Source organism: Bufo gargarizans, chromosome 2, assembly GCF_014858855.1.
Source record: "Bufo gargarizans isolate SCDJY-AF-19 chromosome 2, ASM1485885v1, whole genome shotgun sequence".
Lineage (NCBI taxonomy): Eukaryota > Metazoa > Chordata > Amphibia > Anura > Bufonidae > Bufo > Bufo gargarizans.
In genome coordinates, this window is record NC_058081.1 from 571,816,559 (window position 1) to 571,835,772 (window position 19,214).

General features: G+C 45.9%; 1 protein-coding gene across 1 annotated transcript in view; it reads left to right on the plus strand.

Annotated features, from left to right (window-relative positions):
• Positions 1-4,416: 4,416 nt before the first annotated feature.
• Positions 4,417-19,214, plus strand: part of OPCML (opioid binding protein/cell adhesion molecule like) — a 206,975-nt gene continuing 192,177 nt past the window's right edge. The window contains exon 1 of the mRNA XM_044278210.1: positions 4,417-4,759. Coding sequence (XP_044134145.1) covers positions 4,602-4,759 — 158 coding nt within the window. The 5' untranslated portion in view covers positions 4,417-4,601. The remainder of the gene's footprint in view (positions 4,760-19,214) is intronic.

The window sequence follows — 19,214 nt, forward strand, 5'->3', positions numbered from 1 at the left end:
TGCTGCTGTTTATGCAGATATGAGGAATTCTCAGTACAATTATTCGGTCCAGGATGAAGCCATCTTAGGACCTGCTTCTCTGAGCTCTTGGGTGGATTGTGTCCACAGTTGGTACTCTCCTCATCTGGACAATCACCTACCTCTGTTACCACCTTGGTTGTGGTGCTTCCATGTCCTAGGGCAAATATCCAGCTCTCAGGTGCTCTCCAGTTCCTCACCCCAACCCCCTTGTAATCACCCAACTGGCCTATGAGCTAAACCACCCGATGCACTAGCACTCCCCTGTCCCAGTGCCCCCTGGCCCATCCCGGCCTCCCACTGTCCACGACACCCTACGGTATGCTGGAGAAGCGCTTAAGCGCTCTCCCTCTACATCCTCTGCAGCCTGTTCCCAGCAGCTGTCATCCTGTCCTGGATTCTTTTCTTGAAGCTGTTGTGAGGACATTGAATAGGACTGACCCCCCCCCCCCCCCCGCCCCCCTTCCGCGCTTGTTGAATGTCACACACACTGACATGTTCTCTTCATGTGGCAAACAGCTGTTTAAGGTGATAAATGGTCACCCAGAAGAGAGAAGTGTCACTCCAGCACTCCCCACATCTCCTTCTATTACTGAGGAGGGGAGTGTCTTACATACTCTCATGTCTGTCATTCTTCCCGGGACATTTGACGGCCAGCTCCTTTCTTCACAAGATTCAGCGGGGACATATTCTCTGCGGCTCATGGAGACACTGCTTAACTCCTCGCCTTGCACCCCAAGAAATGTTCAAACTACTTTATACCTGTCCTCTAACTGGTACCCCAAATATCACTGTATCATTGTCTTCTACCCCAAGTGCCACTGTATCACTATTCTGTACCCCATGTGTCAGTGTATCACTATTCTGTACCCCATGTGTCACTGTATCACTATTCTGTACCCCAAGTGCCACTGTATCACTATTCTGTACCCCGTGTCAGTGTATCACTATTCTATACCCTGTGTGTCAGTGTATCACTATTCTGTACCCCATGTGTCAGTGTATCACTATTCTGTACCCCATGTGTCAGTGTATCACTATTCTATATTCGCTTGGTTAGCGTTAACCCTTCCTGTTCCATGATGGACAACTCCATAGTCCAGGCCTGATTCAGCAGCTTTGGTCGGTCCAGATATAGCGGAGTGCATTAGCAGATGTGGAGTTTTAGTTAATTTATTATCCCCCAGCTCCACTCCTCTGCATTGACAGGCTAATTACTCCTTTCTATGTGAAGAGATATGGATTACTATGAGGAAGCCTCTTCCTGTCTTCAGAATTCTGCTCCACCAGAGCATATTCTCAAGGTGAAATTCAGACCAGGGAGGGGCTGGAGGGAAGACACATCCAGGGCTCCATGGACAATTTCTCTATTGAGCTCACCATACAGTATTAGAGGCCTGTGACCCATCTGGGTGTCAGGTGACACGTAATAATCCAGGACCAGGTGTAACAGGAGGACGATCGCTGCCCCTCACAACTAATACGTTTTCTTAGGAATAAATTCTTCCATATCATGTTTCAATATGCTTTCTATATCTCTGTGGTTTTCAGGATCTCTGCTTGTTGTCATTTAATAAGTGTTTTCATTGTTTACTTCCAGGAGACAAAACTGTGTCCTGTCATGTGATGGAGGAACAGGTACACAGCTCCTTACAGTATCTGGCTTCTCACCGGTCCTGTACTGGAGGGCTGTGTACACTACATGGGGCAGCTCCTGCGTTATCCTGGAGAATACGGTCAGGCAGTGACCAGGGGTCTAGCTTTCTATCTCAGCATCATCAATCTATAATTCATCTGTCTTTTTCTATTATATGTCCATCATCTATGTACTGTATCTATAACATATGTATCTATACATCTATCAGCTATCATCCATTTCATATTTACTGTCTCTGTTTCATATCGCTGTCTATTTCTGATGTACACACTATACGGACGGCTCCTGCGTTATGTCCTGTAGCTTACAGAATAGGTGGGGTGTGTATATAATGTATACACTATACAGGGCAGCTCCTACGTTATGTCCTGTAGCTTACTGAGGTGTGTGTATATAATGTATACACTGTACAGGGCAGCTCCTGCGTTATGTCCTGTAGCTCAGTGGTCCCCGACCTTTTTTGCACTAAGGATCAGTTTCGTGTCAGACAATTTTCCCAGGGATCGGGGAGGGGGGGGGCTTAGGCCTTGGGCGGGGCTTTGGGGTAGGCGGGGATTTGGGGGTGATGGGCGGCGCTGACTGATTCACGCGCATAACAAAACACAAGGTTCATGTTAAAATAGATAACTATTACATTTATTATTAAAATGTGACTCAAAACTGACTAGGGTCTCTGCTGCACTGCTGATATTTTCAAGGTGACATGAAAAAGGAACTGCAGGTCATTCTCCCACTCACTCCCTCAGATACTATCTGAAACTGGATGCCGACAAACCCCCCCCCCCCCCACCCCCCCTCCTTCATATTCATTGGTGGGGCAATGAGACCTAACCAATCCATCCCTCACTAGCCCTTTTCAGCTTTCATATTGGTGGCAGTGGCTGGCCGGCATCACAGTTGGAAGGAAGAACACTCTCCTTCCGACCCGCTGTACGGCCGCACTCTGTGTGATATGCGCGCCGGGCACGCATGCGTCTGGTGCAGTGGCGTAACTAGAATTCTATGGGCCCCACGGCAACCTTTGAATTTGGGCCCCCCCTGTGGCAATAATAACCATAAGCACCACCGTGCCCCTCATGTGGCCGACGTGGTTATTATTGCCAACGTTTTGTTAGTCGCCCCCTTTCTCACTATATTTCATTTTGCCCCCACTCCTATATATTTCATTTTTTGACCCTCTCTGTATATATTTCATTTTGCCCCCTCATTATTTGCTGCCCTTGCCCTCATATGGCCGGCGTGGGCCCCCCTTTCTGAATTCAGACATCAGACCGGTTATTATAATGTGATATGATATTAGGGCAGGGGCAGCAAATAATGAGGGGGCAAAATGAAAAGGAAATATATAGAAAATGGGGGCTAAATGAAATATAGGTAGAGAGGGGCCACTGACAAAACTTTGGCAATAATAACCCAGTTATAATTGCCAATGTTTTGTCAGAGGCCCCCTCTCTACCTATATTCCATTTTGCCCCCCATTCTCTATATATTTCCTTTTCATTTTGCCCCCATTCTCTATATATATATTTCAGTTTTTGCCCCTCATTATTTGCTGTCCCTGCCCTGCCCTCATATGGCCGGTGCGGGCTCACCCCTTTCTAAATTCAAACATTAGTGCCACTGGTCATCATCTGCCCCCCGTACTTGCAGGCTGTGGCGGGCTTCAGTTCGATGCGCAATCCCGTGGCTCTGCCTGCGGCGCACCGCTGTGTCATTCCAGCAGTGATCCCGCGACGCGAGACCCGCCGCAGGAGGTCACGGGTCTCGCAGGATTATAACAGCTTATGCAGCGCAGACGCATTCAAAATATAAGGAGGGCCCGGCCGCCGCACTGAAAAAAAAGCACTTGCGGGGCTGCGGGCCCTCCCCCCTACCCACCCCTGTCCTGGCGTCTCCCCTCCTTTGTATTGCCGCGGCCCGGCAAATAATCTTCCAGGGCCCGATCCCGGGCCGCGGCCCGGTGGTTGGGGACCGCTGCTGTAGCTTACTGAGGTGTGTGTATATAATGTATACACTGTACGGGGCAGCTCCTGCGTTATGTCCTGTAGCTTACTGAGGTGTGTGTATATAATCTATACACTGTACGGGGCAGTTCTTATTTGTATCCTTTTAGTGTATGGACAGGGCAGCTCCCTCGTTATGTCCTATAGTTAAAGGGCATGCGCAGCTCTGTAGAAATAAGCCTTGTGCATGCGCGGTAACGTGCACATTCAGGACTGCAATGAGCGGTGAGCTGGGTGAAAATAAAGTGTCTTCTGCGCAAGCTCAGCCCATGAATTCGGGAGGCGAGCGGCGGCTGTATCTATAGGATACCATATGACAACAATGAGGTAGGAGGAAAGCATTTTATCAAGAAGGGTGGGAATTTGCCAATACAATATATTTACAAAAATGACTATTGGCACATCATTAACAGATTAAACAGTGATCATTGTGATGGGAATACAGAAGGTGACTGAGGCGACATGTCTATCTATAGGCGGTGTATGGGGCAGCCCCGTGTACTGTACATTGCTTGTAGATATAGGGGCAGCTGTGGGGCTGGTAACCACGGGTATAACGCCAGGTTATATGGGGCAGCTCCTGTGTAGCGAAAACATCTTTTTATTACGTCACATGACGTGTAAAGGTTGGTTGTGACGATGCACTATGACGTAAGGACACTGTCTGACAAGCGGCCGGAGCGCGAGGTTCGGGAGACTGATCGGGAGGGGGACTGTAGGAGGGACGGAGAGAGAGAGAGGCGGCGGGGAGGGAGTGAGGCGGCGGGAGCGCAGAGCAGGCAGAGCCCCTCAGTCACACACGGTCCTCGGCAGTCAGAGAGCGGGCTCCAGAGACATGTAGCAGTGAAAGCCTCTGGTGCTGCTGCAGTTGTCGGTGTCAGCTGCGCTGTGTCTGGTTGTCGGCAGGCGGGGGAGGGGGCAGGATGACGGGGGTCGTCGCCCCCTGGAGGTGGTTGCTCGCCCTGTGTCTGAGGCTGCTCTTTCTTGTGCCCGCAGGAGTGCCGGTGCGGAGCGGGGACGCAGGCTTCCCCAAAGCCATGGACAACGTGACGGTGCGGCAGGGGGACAGCGCCATCCTCAGGTAAGATCCTTCTGCCCCCTCTATAGCGCCCCCATCAGGCGAGACTCCCGGCAGTTTGTTACATTGTATCAAGAGTTGTGTCATCTGGTCCCGGGACTCGTATATTTATTAATATGGTACTGGGGTAATAGGACAGGTATATAGGGGCAGATATATGGTACTGGGGTAATAGGACAGGTATATAGGGGCAGATATATGGTACTGGGGTAATAGGACAGGTGGCACTGAGGTATGTAGACAGGTATAGGACAGGTGTACAGGGGCAGGTACATGGTACTGGGGTAATAGGACAGGTATATGACAGCTGTACAAAGGCAGATACATGGCACTGAGGTATGTAGATAGGTGGAGGGCCGGTACATGGTACTGGGGTATGTGGACAGGTATAGAGAGTGTGTATAGGGGAAGGAACATGGACTTGTATGGACTAGGTGTACAGGGGCAGATACATGCTATTCAGGTATATGTGGACAGATATACTGTAGGGTAGGTGTACCTGGGCAGATAAATAGTACTGGGGTATGTGGACAGGTATAGGGCAGATATAAAGGGACAGGTACATGGTACACAAGTATGTGGACAGGTACGTGATAATGAGGTTAAGTGGATGGGTATAGGGGGCAGATACATAGTACGGGGATATGTGGACAGGATTAGGGCAGGTGTGGACAAGTATATAGACAGGTACATGGACAGGTATTGGTTAGGTATACAGGTGCAGATATGTGGACAGGTATAGGGTAGGAATACAGGGGCAGATACATGGACTGGTATAGGATAAGTGTACAAGGATAAGTACATAAGAAGGTTTTAGGAAGGTATACATGTTACGAGCATATTCATGTTACTATAGGGCTACTCTGACAGGTATGGGGCAGGTGTGCAAGGAGAGATACGAGGTACAGGTACATGGACAGGTGTAGAGCAGGTGTATAGGAGCAGATACAAGAACAGGTATGGGGTAGGAGTGCAAGGTCACATATATGTACTGGAATATGGTAGGTGTACATAGACAGACACATACACAGGTGTTGGGTAGGTTTACAGGGTCAGATGCATAGCACTGGGTATACACGTGGACAGGTATATATCATGTGTTCAGGGGCTGATACATGAACAAGTATGGACCAGGTACGCAGGGGTAGTGTAGATACATGGTACTGGGCTGACAGGTATAGGGCAAGTGTACAGAGGCAGGTACATGAAGAGTTAAAGGAGTAGGTGTACAGTACAGTGGTACATGAACAGGTGATGGGTAGGTGTACAGGGACAGATACAGACAGGTATTGTAGTAGGGCAGGTACATAGACCGGTATAAGAGAAGCGTACAGGGCAGGTACATGGACAGGTGTATAGCAACATATCTAGTACAGAGGCAGGCACATATACAGACATAGGGCAGATACATGGACAGGTATATGGAAGGTGTACAGGGGCCGATACATGGGCAGGTGTGCAGGTTTAAATATAAGAACAGGTATGGGGCAGGTATACAGGTTCAGATAGATAGGTATTGGTGTACTGGAGATGATACAGTGGGGGAGATTTATCAAAACTGGTGTAAAGGAAAACTGGCTTAGTTTCCCATGAAAACTGGCAAAGTTTCCCATAGCAACCAATTAGATTGTACCTTTCATTTTTCAGAGCTACTCTGGAAAATGGAAGGATCAACCTCATCCGTTGCTATGGGCAACTAAGCCAGTTTTCCTTTACACTAGTTTTGATAAATCTCCCCTATAGTACTGACAAAGGTACATGAAGAGGTATAGGGATGGTGTACATGGGGATGAAACATGGGGAGCTTCTTGGGCAGGTACCTAAGTACTGTATATAGGAATGTGTATGGGGCCAGATACAAGGACAGGTATGGGGAAGATACAGTGCATGGATAGGTATACTGTGTGTAGGGCAGGTTTACAGAATGGATAGAGATTCAGTAGGTGTACTGGGGCAGATAACATAGATGGGTATATGGCAGGTGTACAGGGCCAGATAGGTGTATGGAAAGTATACAGGGGCAGATACGTAGATAGGTAAATGGCAGGTGTACAGGGGCGGATGCATACTGTAAATAGGTATTAGGTAGGTGAATAGGGAAAATACATGGCCAGGTATTGGGTAGGTGTATTGGGGCAGGTACAGAGCAGTTGTACAGGGATACTTCAGATGCACTGATGCGGACACATTCTCTCATCCTCCTGCTGGCATCTTGTATGATAAGGCCATCTGTCCAGGTGTGTGTTGCGGCCTCCATATCTTAGGACGTGATACTACCATCTGCTGGTTTGTCTTTTCTGTGCCATAAATGTGTGATATGTGTGGTCTGACCTCTGAAACCCCCACTTATCCCAAGCATGGTAGTACGTGGTCCTCTGGTGATAGGTGGAGGGTCTCCGAGGTGGAGACTAATCTATGGGATAGGTTTCCTCTTTAAGGCTTGGTTGCATTTGTTTTGCAGTTGATCCGTCGTCTGTTTTCTCTTCGGTTCTTCTGTCACTGATTGTCCACAGTGACACGTCCTAGCTGATGAGCCCCCAGATTCCGTCATCATTAGTTCCCATAATATCCCTTAGTATGAACCGAGCTGTAATTTCCTAAACGGAGCCCCCAGGGGGTGGTGTTATCCTTGCTCACTGCTGGGCCCTGTATAAGTATGGAAAGACTCGGTGTAGCAGTAACGTGCTGTATCCTGGCTGCTCCTCATGTTTGCCCCACATGCCTTTCATTTATTACAGCGGTAAATCTGGCTGCACATTATCCTGCCAGTTAATGACGGTCTGAGCTGAATTCCTTGGCCTTGTCTCAGAAGACTCTTAGCTCTGCATTTATCTGGAGTCTGTTCTGCATATTGCTAGGGTCTCACCGATTCCTCAACTCCCTTAGAAGACATATTGCTGGGGTCTCACCGATTCCTCAACTCCATTAGAAGACAGAGGTTTCTTTGTTGTAGGACCCTGTCTCGTGGTAGACCACACCTGGTAGACCACAAGTGGTGTTGGGGCAAATTGTGTGTCCCCAGTGGTCCACCTAGCCAGCTTTCTGAAAAACAAGGATGGAGGTAAGTTTTAGATTGGACTAGGGTTAGTCATTGGATGTCATCTTAATTTTATCCAAAGCATTTCATACTGTGCCACATAAAACGCTAGTACATAATATGAGAATGCTTGGACTGAGGGAAAATGTGTGTATGTGGGTAAGTAACTGGCTCAGTGATGGAAAACAGAGGGTGGTTATTAACGGTACACACTCAGATTGGGTCACTGTCACTAGTGGAGTACCTCAGGGGGCAGTACTGGACCCTTTTTAGTCTCTTTAAGGCTGAGTTCGGATAAGTGTTCAGCCTTTCCATTCTTCTGCTTCATTAGAAGAACAGAAATCACTAGTCAGAACCACACATGGAGTACTTTGTACAGTTCTGGGCTCCTGTGAATAAGGCAGACATAGCAGAGCTGGAGAGAGTTTAGAGGAGGCCAACTAAAGTAATATCTGGAATGGGGGGACTACAGTAACCAGAAAGATTGTCAAAATTAGAGTTATTCAGTTCAGAAAAAAAGATGACTTAGGGGAGATATAATAACTATGTATAACTATATCAGGGGTCAGTACAGAAATCTCTCCCATCATCTATTTATCCCCATGACTGTGATGAGGGGACATCCTCTGCGTCTGGAGGAAAGAAGGTTTCTACACAAATATAGAAGAGGATTCTTTACGGTAAGATCAGTGAGACCTATGGAACTCTCTGCCTGAGGAGGTGGTGATGGTGACCTCACTAAAAAAGTTCTAGAGGGGCCTGGATGTATTTCTTGAGTGCAACAGTATTGCAAGTTATAGCTCCTAGAATTCCGAAGGGTTGTTGCTTCAGGGAGTTATTCTGATTGCCTGATTGGAGTTGGCTGATTTTTCCCTAAGGTGAGAGACATTTTTTTTTGCTTTCCTCTCTATCAGCCCTGCAGGATAATAAGCTGAACCAGATGGACGTATGTCTTTTTTCAGCCTTACAAACTATGATGTCCCTGAGGTGACCTTCAGTAACATGCTCGCCCTGTCTGGTTAGGAGTGACTGCTGTATCCACTGTACCTACACACTCAACCAAAGAACATGTATCTCGTATTTCCTGCAGGATAGTCATGTATATGTATTAAAATATACTATTAAGTAACTTGAGGAGCTGAGAGTAGAAGATCCATCTCTTATCTCTTAGACAGAAACTCATTTTTATATATATGTCTGTCTAGACGTTCTTTATGCGCGACCAAACGACTGAACCGATTTTCACCAAATTTGGTACACAGGTGCATCAGGTGTCCCTGAAGGATGTACCGTTCCTGAGATATTCCCAAAAAGTGAGCCCCCCATCCCAATACAAGCCTGCAAGTCTTTCTCTTCAAATCCCAACTAACTATAAACACAGTTTTACTCCAGGTTTCCATAACAACCCAGCCATTTTTCTTTACTGCTTAAAGGGGCGGGCAATGTGGAAGTCACTGTTTTTAAAGGGGCGGGCAATGCGGAAGTCACTGTTTTTAAAGGGGCGGGCAATGTGGAAGTCACTGTTTTTAAAGGGGCGGGCACTGTGGAGGTCACTGTTATTAAATGGGAGGGCACTGTGGAGGTCACTGTAATTAAATGGGAGGGCACTGTGGAGGTCACTGTAATTAAATGGGCAGGCACTGTGGAGGTCACTGTTATTAAAGGGGCGGGTGCTATGAAGGTCCCTGTTAAAGGGGGGGAAAACTGTTAAAGTCACTGTTAAAGGGGCGGTCACTGTGAAAGTCACTGTTAAAGGGGCAGTCACTGTTAAAGGGGCAGTCACTGTTAAAGGGGCGGCCACTGTAAAAGTCACTGTTAAAAGGGCGGCAACTGTTAAAGTCACTGTTAAAGGGGCGGTCACAGTGAAAATCACTGTTAAAGGGGCGGTCACAGTGAAAGTCACTGTTAAAGGGGCGTTCACTGTGAAAGTCACTGTTAAAGGGGCGGTCATTGTGAAAGTCACTGTTAAAGGGGCGGTCACTGTGAAAGTCACTGTTAAAGGGGCGGTCACTGTGAAGGTCACAGTTAAAGGGGCGGCTACTAAAAATGTCACTGTTAAAGGGGCAGCCACTAAAAATGTCACTGTTAAAGGGGTGGTCAATGCTAAAGGGGCGGTCACTGTTAAAGGGGGGCACTGTGGAGGTCACTGTTAAAGGGGTGGTCAATGCTAAAGGGTCGGTCACTATTAAAGGGGCGTGCACTGGGGAGGTCACTGTTAAAGGGGCAGGCACTGTGGAGGTCAATGTTAAAGGGGCGGGCACTGTGGAGGGCATTTTTAAAGGGGCGGGTACTGTAGAGGTCACTGTTATGGGGGATACTGTCGATATCTTTTTACAACACACGGAAACATAAAATGAAATAGATGAAATATACCCGTGCGAAGCCGGGTCCTTCTGCTAGTATCTTATATATCATGTAGAATAGCCATGCATGTGTATATATGATAATACACTATTATGTGCAGGGATTTGGAGGATAGCCAGGTGTAGAGGACCCATATCTCTTGCTGGATAGTCATGGCTGTGTATGTATAATAAATAATATGCTATAATTTGCAGGTATCTAGAGGGTAGACAGGTGTAGAGCATTCATATCTTATATCTCCTGCTGGATAGTCCTGGCTGTGTATGGAAAATTATACTAGCAGAAGGACCCGGCTTCGCACGGATATATTTCATCTATTTCATTTTATGTTTCCGTGTGTCGTAAAAAAATATATCAAGTTTTCCCCATAACAGTGACCTCTACAGTGCCCGCCCCTTTAAATGTGACTTTTACTGTAACTGTGACTTTCACTGTAACTGTGACTTTCACTGTGACTGCCCCTTTAACAGTTACTGTCACAGTGACCGCCCCTTAACAGTGTCTTTTACAGTGACCTCCCCTTAACAGTGACTTTCACAGTGACCGCCCCTTTTAACTGTGACTTTCACAGTGACCGCCCCTTTTAACTGTGACTTTCACAGTGACCGCCCCTTTTAACTGTGACTTTCACAGAGACTGCCCCTTTGACTGTGACCGCCCCTTTAACTGTGACTTTCACTGACCACCCCTTTAACTGTGACTTTCACTGTGACCTCCCCTTTAACAGTGACTTTCACTGTGACCGCCCCTTTAACAGTGACTGTCACTGTGACAGCCCCTTTAACAGTGACTGTCACTGTGACAGCCCCTTTAACAGTGACTGTCACTGTGACAGCCCCTTTAACAGTGACTGTCACTGTGACAGCCCCTTTAACAGTGACTGTCACTGTGACCTTTAAGCAGTAAAAAAATATGGCTGGGTTGTTATAGAAATCTGGAGTAAAACTGTGTTTATGGCAGTTGGGCTTTGAAGAGAAAGAATTGCAGGCTTGTATTTGGGGGGGGGGGGGTAACTTTTGGGGAATATCTCAGTAACGGTACATCCTAGAGAGCATGAGACCCGGTCTAAAACTTTCCCGGAAACCTGATGTACCTGTACCAAATTTGGTGAAGATCGGTCCAGTCATTTGGTCGCGCATAAAGAACGTCCAGACAGACAGACAGAAACTCATTTTTATATATATAAGAGATAGAGGGACTGGCCGCTTCTTTGCAGTGAGTGAAGGAAACATGGTCACATGACAATGAGTGCACAGGCCCTGCATCCATGGAGAAGTTCTCATACAGCAGAAAGTCGGGAATCCCCTTACCTTCCGATCCCAACCTGCAGCATCACAGGTGCTCTTTCTAGTTTGGGAGGAGTGGGAATAGGGAAAGTATTGCAGTCAATGGGGAAGGGTGGTTTGGGGGGGACAATGCTGCTGAAAGTGGTTTTGGGGTGGGAAGAAAGACATTGTTTCTATCAGTTGTGCAAGGGTGGGAAGGGAGGTCAGTGCTGCTGCAGTTGTGGGAAGGTCGGGAAATACGGACAGTGTATCTGCCATAGGGGTAGAGGGTAAAAAGGGGGCTATACTGCTGTAAGTGGTGAGGACGTGTAAAGGGGACAATGCTGCTGTAGGTGAGGGTGGAGTGAAAAGGAGAATGATGGTGCAGTCAGTAGGAAAGGTCTAGGAAGGAGGACAATACTTCTGCCAGTAGGGGAGAGGTGGTAAGGGATGTAATGCTGCTGTCAGTTGGGAACTCACAGAAAGGGGACACAGTGCCACTTCCAGTGGTGGAATGAATTGGAAGAAGAACAGTGCTGTTGCCAGTCCGATTGGTATAGGAACATAGGGGGAGATTTATCAAACTGGTGTACAGTAGAACTGACATAGTTGCCCATAGCAACAAATTCGATTCCACCTTTAATTTTCCAATGGAGCTGTGAAAAATAAAAGGTGGCATCTGATTTGTTGCTATGGACAGCTAAGCCAGTTCTACCAGTTTGATAAATCTCCCCCATAGTCTGTAAGGCTGAAAAAAGACATATGTCCATCTAGTTGAGCCTGTTATCCTGCAAAGTTGATCCAGAGGAAGGCAAAAAATCCCATGAAACTCTGAACAGGCAATCAGAATAACTTCCTGGATCAACGACCGTTTCCAGAAATCTAGTAACTATAACCTGTAATATAGAGAGCTGGCTAAGCTATTTCCGTTGGCCCCATAGAAATGAATGAGAGAGGGTGCCGCTCATGTACTCTCCCATTCACTTCTGTGGGGAGCCGGTTTGGTGGTGGCCAGACCTGAGTTCTCTAGTCACTACCTTGCGGGGCTCCGTTTCTCGATATAGATGCGGGTCCCTGCGGTGGTACTCGCACCTATAAGACAATGGGGGCATATCCTAGCGATATGCCCCCATTGTCCATGATGAGACAACCCCTTTAACTTTCCTAAGATACTGGGGTGTACACCATCTGGACCCGGTGATTTGTTTATTTTAATCTTTTTTTAAGATGCCGCTGCTCTTCTTTCTGGGTCAGACAGGCCACATTTAATGTGGAGTTTAGTTTGACATTCTGCATTCCATCTTGCATTATATTTTCCTCATAAAATACAGTGGAGAAAAATGATTTCATAAATTTTTTCCTCATCATCCTCTACAACCCCCTCATCATTCCTTAAAAGGCCAACACTTTAATGCTTTTTTACCATTTGTATATTTGAAGAACATTTTTAGGTTGATTTTACTGTCCTCGACAGTGAGCCTCTCTGTTTCCAGATGTCTTTTTCCCACCTTTTATACAGTAGTTTTTTAGTGCTGCTTCACTACCTTCCTGTTTTAGTAATTTAAATGCTTCCCTTTTGTTATGTGTTGCCCCCTTTTCATTTCTATTTATCCACTTTTTCCTGTTGCTAAACTTTATCCTAACCCTAACCCTTTTATTCCCACAAGCCCTCCTGCACACAGCCTTTGTTTTGGTCCGCATCCGAGACGCAGTTTTGGCGGCTCGGATGCAGACCCATTCACTTCAATGGGACCTCAAAAGATGCGGACAGCACTCCGCGATTTGCGGACCGCAAAACACACAATGGTCGTGTGCATGAGGCCTAAGGTATGTACCTTTCACAGTGAAAATTTAGAATGCTTTTAAAAATATCCCATTTTGTGTCTGTATTTTTAAGGACATTCTCTCAGTTAGGGCGGGTTCGCATCAACGTTATGGAATTCCGTTATAGATTCCTTTATAACAGAGTTATAATGGAATTCTAGGACTTTAAGAGGCATTCCATTTTGTTCTGTCCTAATACATGTCTATGGGGCCAAATAACAGTTCCGTTTGTTTGCGTTATACATCATGGAAAAAATAGTCATGCCGACAGATCTGTGTTTAGTGCTGCTGGAGGATGTGGTAGCATTTTTCAGGTCATCTGTACTACGGTACATTGTGGTATTTGGTACTCCTAGAGGCTATTATGTGTGCTGCACCATGGTATTAAATTGACAACGCTGGCGGTAATATCAGCAATATGTGGCACCACCATGGTTTGGCTGGTGGGCTGACTACAAAAAGTTTGAGAAGCCTTGATCTAGAGGATAGTCAGGTGTAGAGACTTGTATCTATCTGCAATAAAGTCATGACTATGTATAATAATATACTATTATGTGTAGGGATATGGTGGATAGCCAGGTCAGGTGTACTGTAGAGGAATTGTATTTTGTATCTCCTGCAGGATAGTTATGAATGTGGATGTATAATATACTATTATGTGTAGGGATCTATTATTCCAGGTGGACTTTAGTATCCAGAAAGATGATCAAAATAAGGGCCCATTCAGACGGCCGTAGTGCTTTGTGGATCCGCAAAACAAGGACATTGGCCGTGTGTGCACCACGATTTGCGGACCGCACATGGCCGCAACCCTAGTATAAAATACCTATTCTTGTCCACGATTGCAGACAAGTATAGGACATGCTCCTATTCTTCCTGTGGAATCAGCTTTGCAGGATAATAAGCTGGACTGGATGGACATATCTGTATTCGGCGCATGCACAGTGAATGTCTGACAGCTTCCCTGCTCAGACATCTCCACTGCGCCTGTTCCTCGGAGCACTATGGCGTCATCGCGCAGGCGCAGTGGAGATGTCTGAGCAAGGAAGCGGTCAGACATTCACTGCGCATGCGCAGAATACATACGCTCACAAGGAGGATCGCATTCAGGAGGAGATGGGCGGGCTGGAGGGACGCGCTCGGCGGCGGCAGTTTCTGAAGGTAGACGGAGCCTCTAGGTGCTAATGACGCCCCCATAGCACCTAGAGGCTCATTAGCATATTAATAAAAGTTATTTTTTTAGCAAAACGGCTGCCCCAAAAGCAATTATATTAGGATGGTTGGGCAGAGCAGACACTAGCGGATCGCTAGTGTCTGACAGCTAAATATGTGCAGCGAAGTGATAGAAACCCTTTAATATTCTAGGCTCAAAGTGTCACACTCTAGTCAGCTAATTAATCCATACCCCCTGAGCAAAGGGGACCTCAAAATTGTGACTTTGGGGTTTCATAAGCTGTAAGCCATAATCATCCAAATTATAACAAATAAAGGCTTGAAATATCTCGCTTTGTATGTAATAAGTCTATCTCATATGTTAGTGTCACCTTTTAAGGTGCATTACTGAAATACATGAACTTCGCACGATATTCAAATTTTTTGAGTTTCACCTGTATTTTTTCAGCCTTACAAACTATGTTAGAGCAGTCATATGCACAAATTTACATCATGCAATATGCAGTAGGAGGTTGCTATCGGCAGGAGAAAATAACAGACTTCCTTCTCATTTTTGGCATCCAGATCTGATCCTGTTGCAGCCCCTTTAGTGCAGCTGATGGTTAGCTTGTCAGGACCATGCTTAGTGTTTATAATTAGGGATGAGCGAATCGACTTCGGATAAAACGGTATTAGAATGTATTGGCTCTGATGAGCGAGACTTTGCATAATAACTTCATAAATTGATTTATACTGTAAAAAAAAACATTTCCCGAACTCTGGTTCGGTCCCAAGTGGTACCTTAGAACCGAACCCGAGTTCAGGAAAAATATTTTAGAGTATAAATTTATTTCGGAAGTTATTATGTGAAGTCTTGCGAGAATTCGCAAAGTAATAACTTCTGCTCCTCAGAGCCAATACATTCTAATACTGTACGGACCTCCTGCTCCGTACAGTATTAGAACAAAGTTTTATGCGAATCGACTTTGGATGTTTCATCCGAAGTCGATTTGCTCATCCCTATTTATAATGACAGATGGCCGCGCTGAGGAAGGTTCGGACTTGTTCATGATAGCGTGCTCTTACTCATATATGCAGATGAGTGCCTAGCAATTTGCAGGACATCAGCTGCTCATTGTTCTGTAGACCTGGAGCTCTTACTGGTTCTGACATTGTTCTCTTGAACAACAGATGTTTCTGACACTGTGACTATTACACTGTGAAGATGACAAGGTGATTGAGGTTCAGTTGACTTCTTGCTGCATAGTTACCTCGTAATACTCCATAAGGGATGCTATGGAGGTAGGAAAGCACAGTAGTCATTGCCGTTCTTCTCATATAAAGTCGCTGAGCTCTCATCTTGTCGCTGTGAGTGCTGCACCCAGACTGATGCTGTCTCCATCATAATAAACCATAAGAGCTGTCAGTGAGGTGATATACTGGGACAGATAATGTGAACAGACTCTTGTGTTGGTCCATTGTGCTTCTGATGCCTTCCATCCTCCGCTCCATCAGAGGAGTCCGCCCTGATACGATGCACAGCCTTATAGGTTATGTGGTTGATGTATGTTTATTGAAGTTCGGCCAGGTTCTGGGACATTTTGTGTTACCGCGCCAATAAACTGGTAATTGTCCTGCTGCTTCACAGTCATGTGACTGGATAGATTAGACTTCTGATGTTAGGGGGTCCACGTACTAATTGAATGCTTCTCTAGAGGCATCCGGCTCCCTGACCAGTCACCAGTCGAAGCTGCGTCACTGCTGAAAAACAAAGGTGATTTTCTTTTTCTTCTCTTTTCTCTTAAATCTAACACTTTCCAAAAGCAGATAAATCCAATTACCGTGTTTCCCTTCAGGCGGTGAGAAGAGAGATTAATGCCGGTGTTTTGGCAGCGATAGAAAAAGAAATGGGTCACAAGAACAATGAAAAATTGCTGAAAAAAGCTGATAAACCAGAACGTGTGGCACAGCTAGCAGCGCGCAGGGTATTTAGTCGAACAGAAATGAAATGGATCTGTCCCATTAAAAAGCCAGGCACAGTCAAAGTAAGGAAAGGTTTCAGGAGCCAGATCAGGTGCAGAGAGCACGAGCAAGGCTATGCTATATGCAGGTCCACAGGACAGCTCTCATCTCTGCATGTCCACAGGACATCCCTTATCTCTGCGTGTCCACAGGACAGCTCTCATCTCTGCATGTCCACAGGACATCCCTTATCTCTGCATGTCCACAGGACAGCTCTCCTCTCTGCATGTCCACAGGACAGCTCTCCTCTCTGCATGTCCACAGGACAGCTCTCCTCTCTGCATGTCCACAGGACAGCCCTCCTCTCTGCATGTCCACAGGACAGCCCTCCTCTCTGCATGTCCACTGGACAGCCCTCCTCTCTGCATGTCCACTGGACAGCCCTCCTCTCTGCATGTCCACTGGACAGCCCTCCTCTCTGCATGTCCACTGGACAGCCCTCCTCTCTGCATGTCCACTGGACAGCCCTCCTCTCTGCATGTCCACTGGACAGCCCTCCTCTCTGCATGTCCACATGACAGGTTATGCACCAGGCTCTGACAGGTGTGTGGTTAATGCCTCAGGAACATGGCCTTATTACACCCATAGACCTGCGGGGGCCTTAGTGTACCTCCAATTTATCTAGCAGGGAAAAAAAATTGTGGTATGCTCCATCAGACATTGTATTACAGAGGTATAATGAACTATTGCATTTTGGGAGAGAATAATTGATAATATTGCACAGAAACTCAAAGGCTCTGGATGGAGACTAAAATGGTTGCCAGTGCTACCAAAAATATCACTAAGCTAGCTTACGTTTTTTGACTCAGATTTTTTTCCCCCCGACTACTGCCCTGCTGCACTGACATAGATTTTAAGGGAGTTTGCAAGCAGTTTTGACCCTTCGGAACTTCTGACACCATTACAGGTGATTGGGAGAGCAAGGCAAGCATTCCTCATGGTCAGGTGGGTTGCATGACAGATCAAGTATCTACGGTAGATGGCTTTTAGTGTCTTGGACTGTGCAATGACTGCTTTTCAGCCCTTCCCCTCTGAATGACTCTAGTATACAATTAGGTAACACAAAAAATGCATTTGGGTTCAAATTTTTAGATTTAAGCATCATAATCACCCAAGCGATTATTATTATTTTTTTTAGAGCCTGGAGCCATACGTACCTCTGTACATCCTCCTGCGTATGGCTGTATATTGCTTAGTGCACATATAACATGCTGGAGCCTTGTGCATCAGGGTCTGCTCAGCGGATAGTTCTTCACTTTTTGTTATTTATCTCTAACCTTTTTTCTGAACAGCTATTAATTTTCCCTATGAAACCGGCTGTGCCCTGTATGAGTGTACCCATGAGCAGAAATTATCATACATCCCTTCATATATATTTCTAGAGCATCTTGGGATGTTGTGACCTGGTTGCAGTAGGATACTGTACAGATTGTGTAGAAAATTGAGTTGTGGTGGTGCTCATATGTGAGTCTGCTGAATTTAGTTCTCACAAATGTTGCTGTCTTCTGGTGATTTTCCTCTCTTCTCAGTGGGTTTGTCAGTTTTTTTAAAATTACAATGTTTGCCTGTGTAATTACCTTCTTCAGGTTCTTCTGTCAGCCTAGCACTTTAGGATTTAATTAGGGTCAGGAGAAATCAGACTAAGGGGAGAACCTGCCGCCCCATCCGATGTCTTCCCTGTGTAGATGTTCACTTGGTTGAGAAGTCTCTGGTGTGGTCTAAATTCAACTGCCAGACAGCATCTAACTTGAGCACTGGCAGCGGTGTGCTAATTAACGTTCCTGGGTGTCCACCTCCACTACTGTACTGTTATCTGATTATATCTGCTTAGAATGTGACACAGGACTTTTCTGTTATTTCACGTTATCACTTCCTCAGTATCTTCTAGTATGTATTTGTTGGCCAACTTGTCTGTGTCCTGTACGTGTAGATTCCTCAGAAACCTGAGTGCTGGATTTAGCGTGATAAATAATTGTAAGTGATGGGTCTGAGATGTTCTTCCTAATTAATCCTCAACATAAATATAGAAAAACAAAAACAGAAGATCTGAACCCAATGGCTTATGGATTTAATTATGTGCCTGCTTACGAAGTGTAGGCTTTTTGGTGATCATGTTGATAACTGTTATATACATTAAGTAAGGTCACAGATGGCTGGAGAGATGAAATTGTGAGATCATAGCAGATTCACATAAATAACGGTATTTCCACTGTAGAACGGTGTGTAGACATCTGTTCATGCGTCCCAGGCATCTGCTGAAGCTTGTGGGAGCCCAAAAACCATGCTCCTATTATTTAGGCACATGCCAGGAGAAGCTAAAAGCTTTAATTAGAATTACGTTTTATTCAGATGGTGTAGTTGGGAATGTACTGCACTGGAAAAAGCACACTGTTTTAACATGCACCCCCAAACAGATTCCTAGGATGTACAACATTGCAGGCATCGTTCCTTGCTCCATTAGTGAAGGGTGCATACCTAAATGGCCACCTTCCTCTCCCTTTTCAATTTTGCAAAGCTGTGATGGGGTGTGAAGTGTCCTGGTCTCTCTTTGTCCTGATTTATACTGCATACAACCCTATTTAAGTATGGACTATATAAAACCCCATGGGATGTTTGTTTAGGGAACATAAACCATTTGTGCTCCATATTGTAGACGTTGAGCATGGTTTTAACATTTTGTATGTTACTGGGAAGACAGTTCAAACTAAGGCCACCCTCTAGAGAAGCCACCCTGTCCCATTCACCACACATACAGTTTTCCTCTGAATCTAGAGAACATAGGATTTTTTGCTGC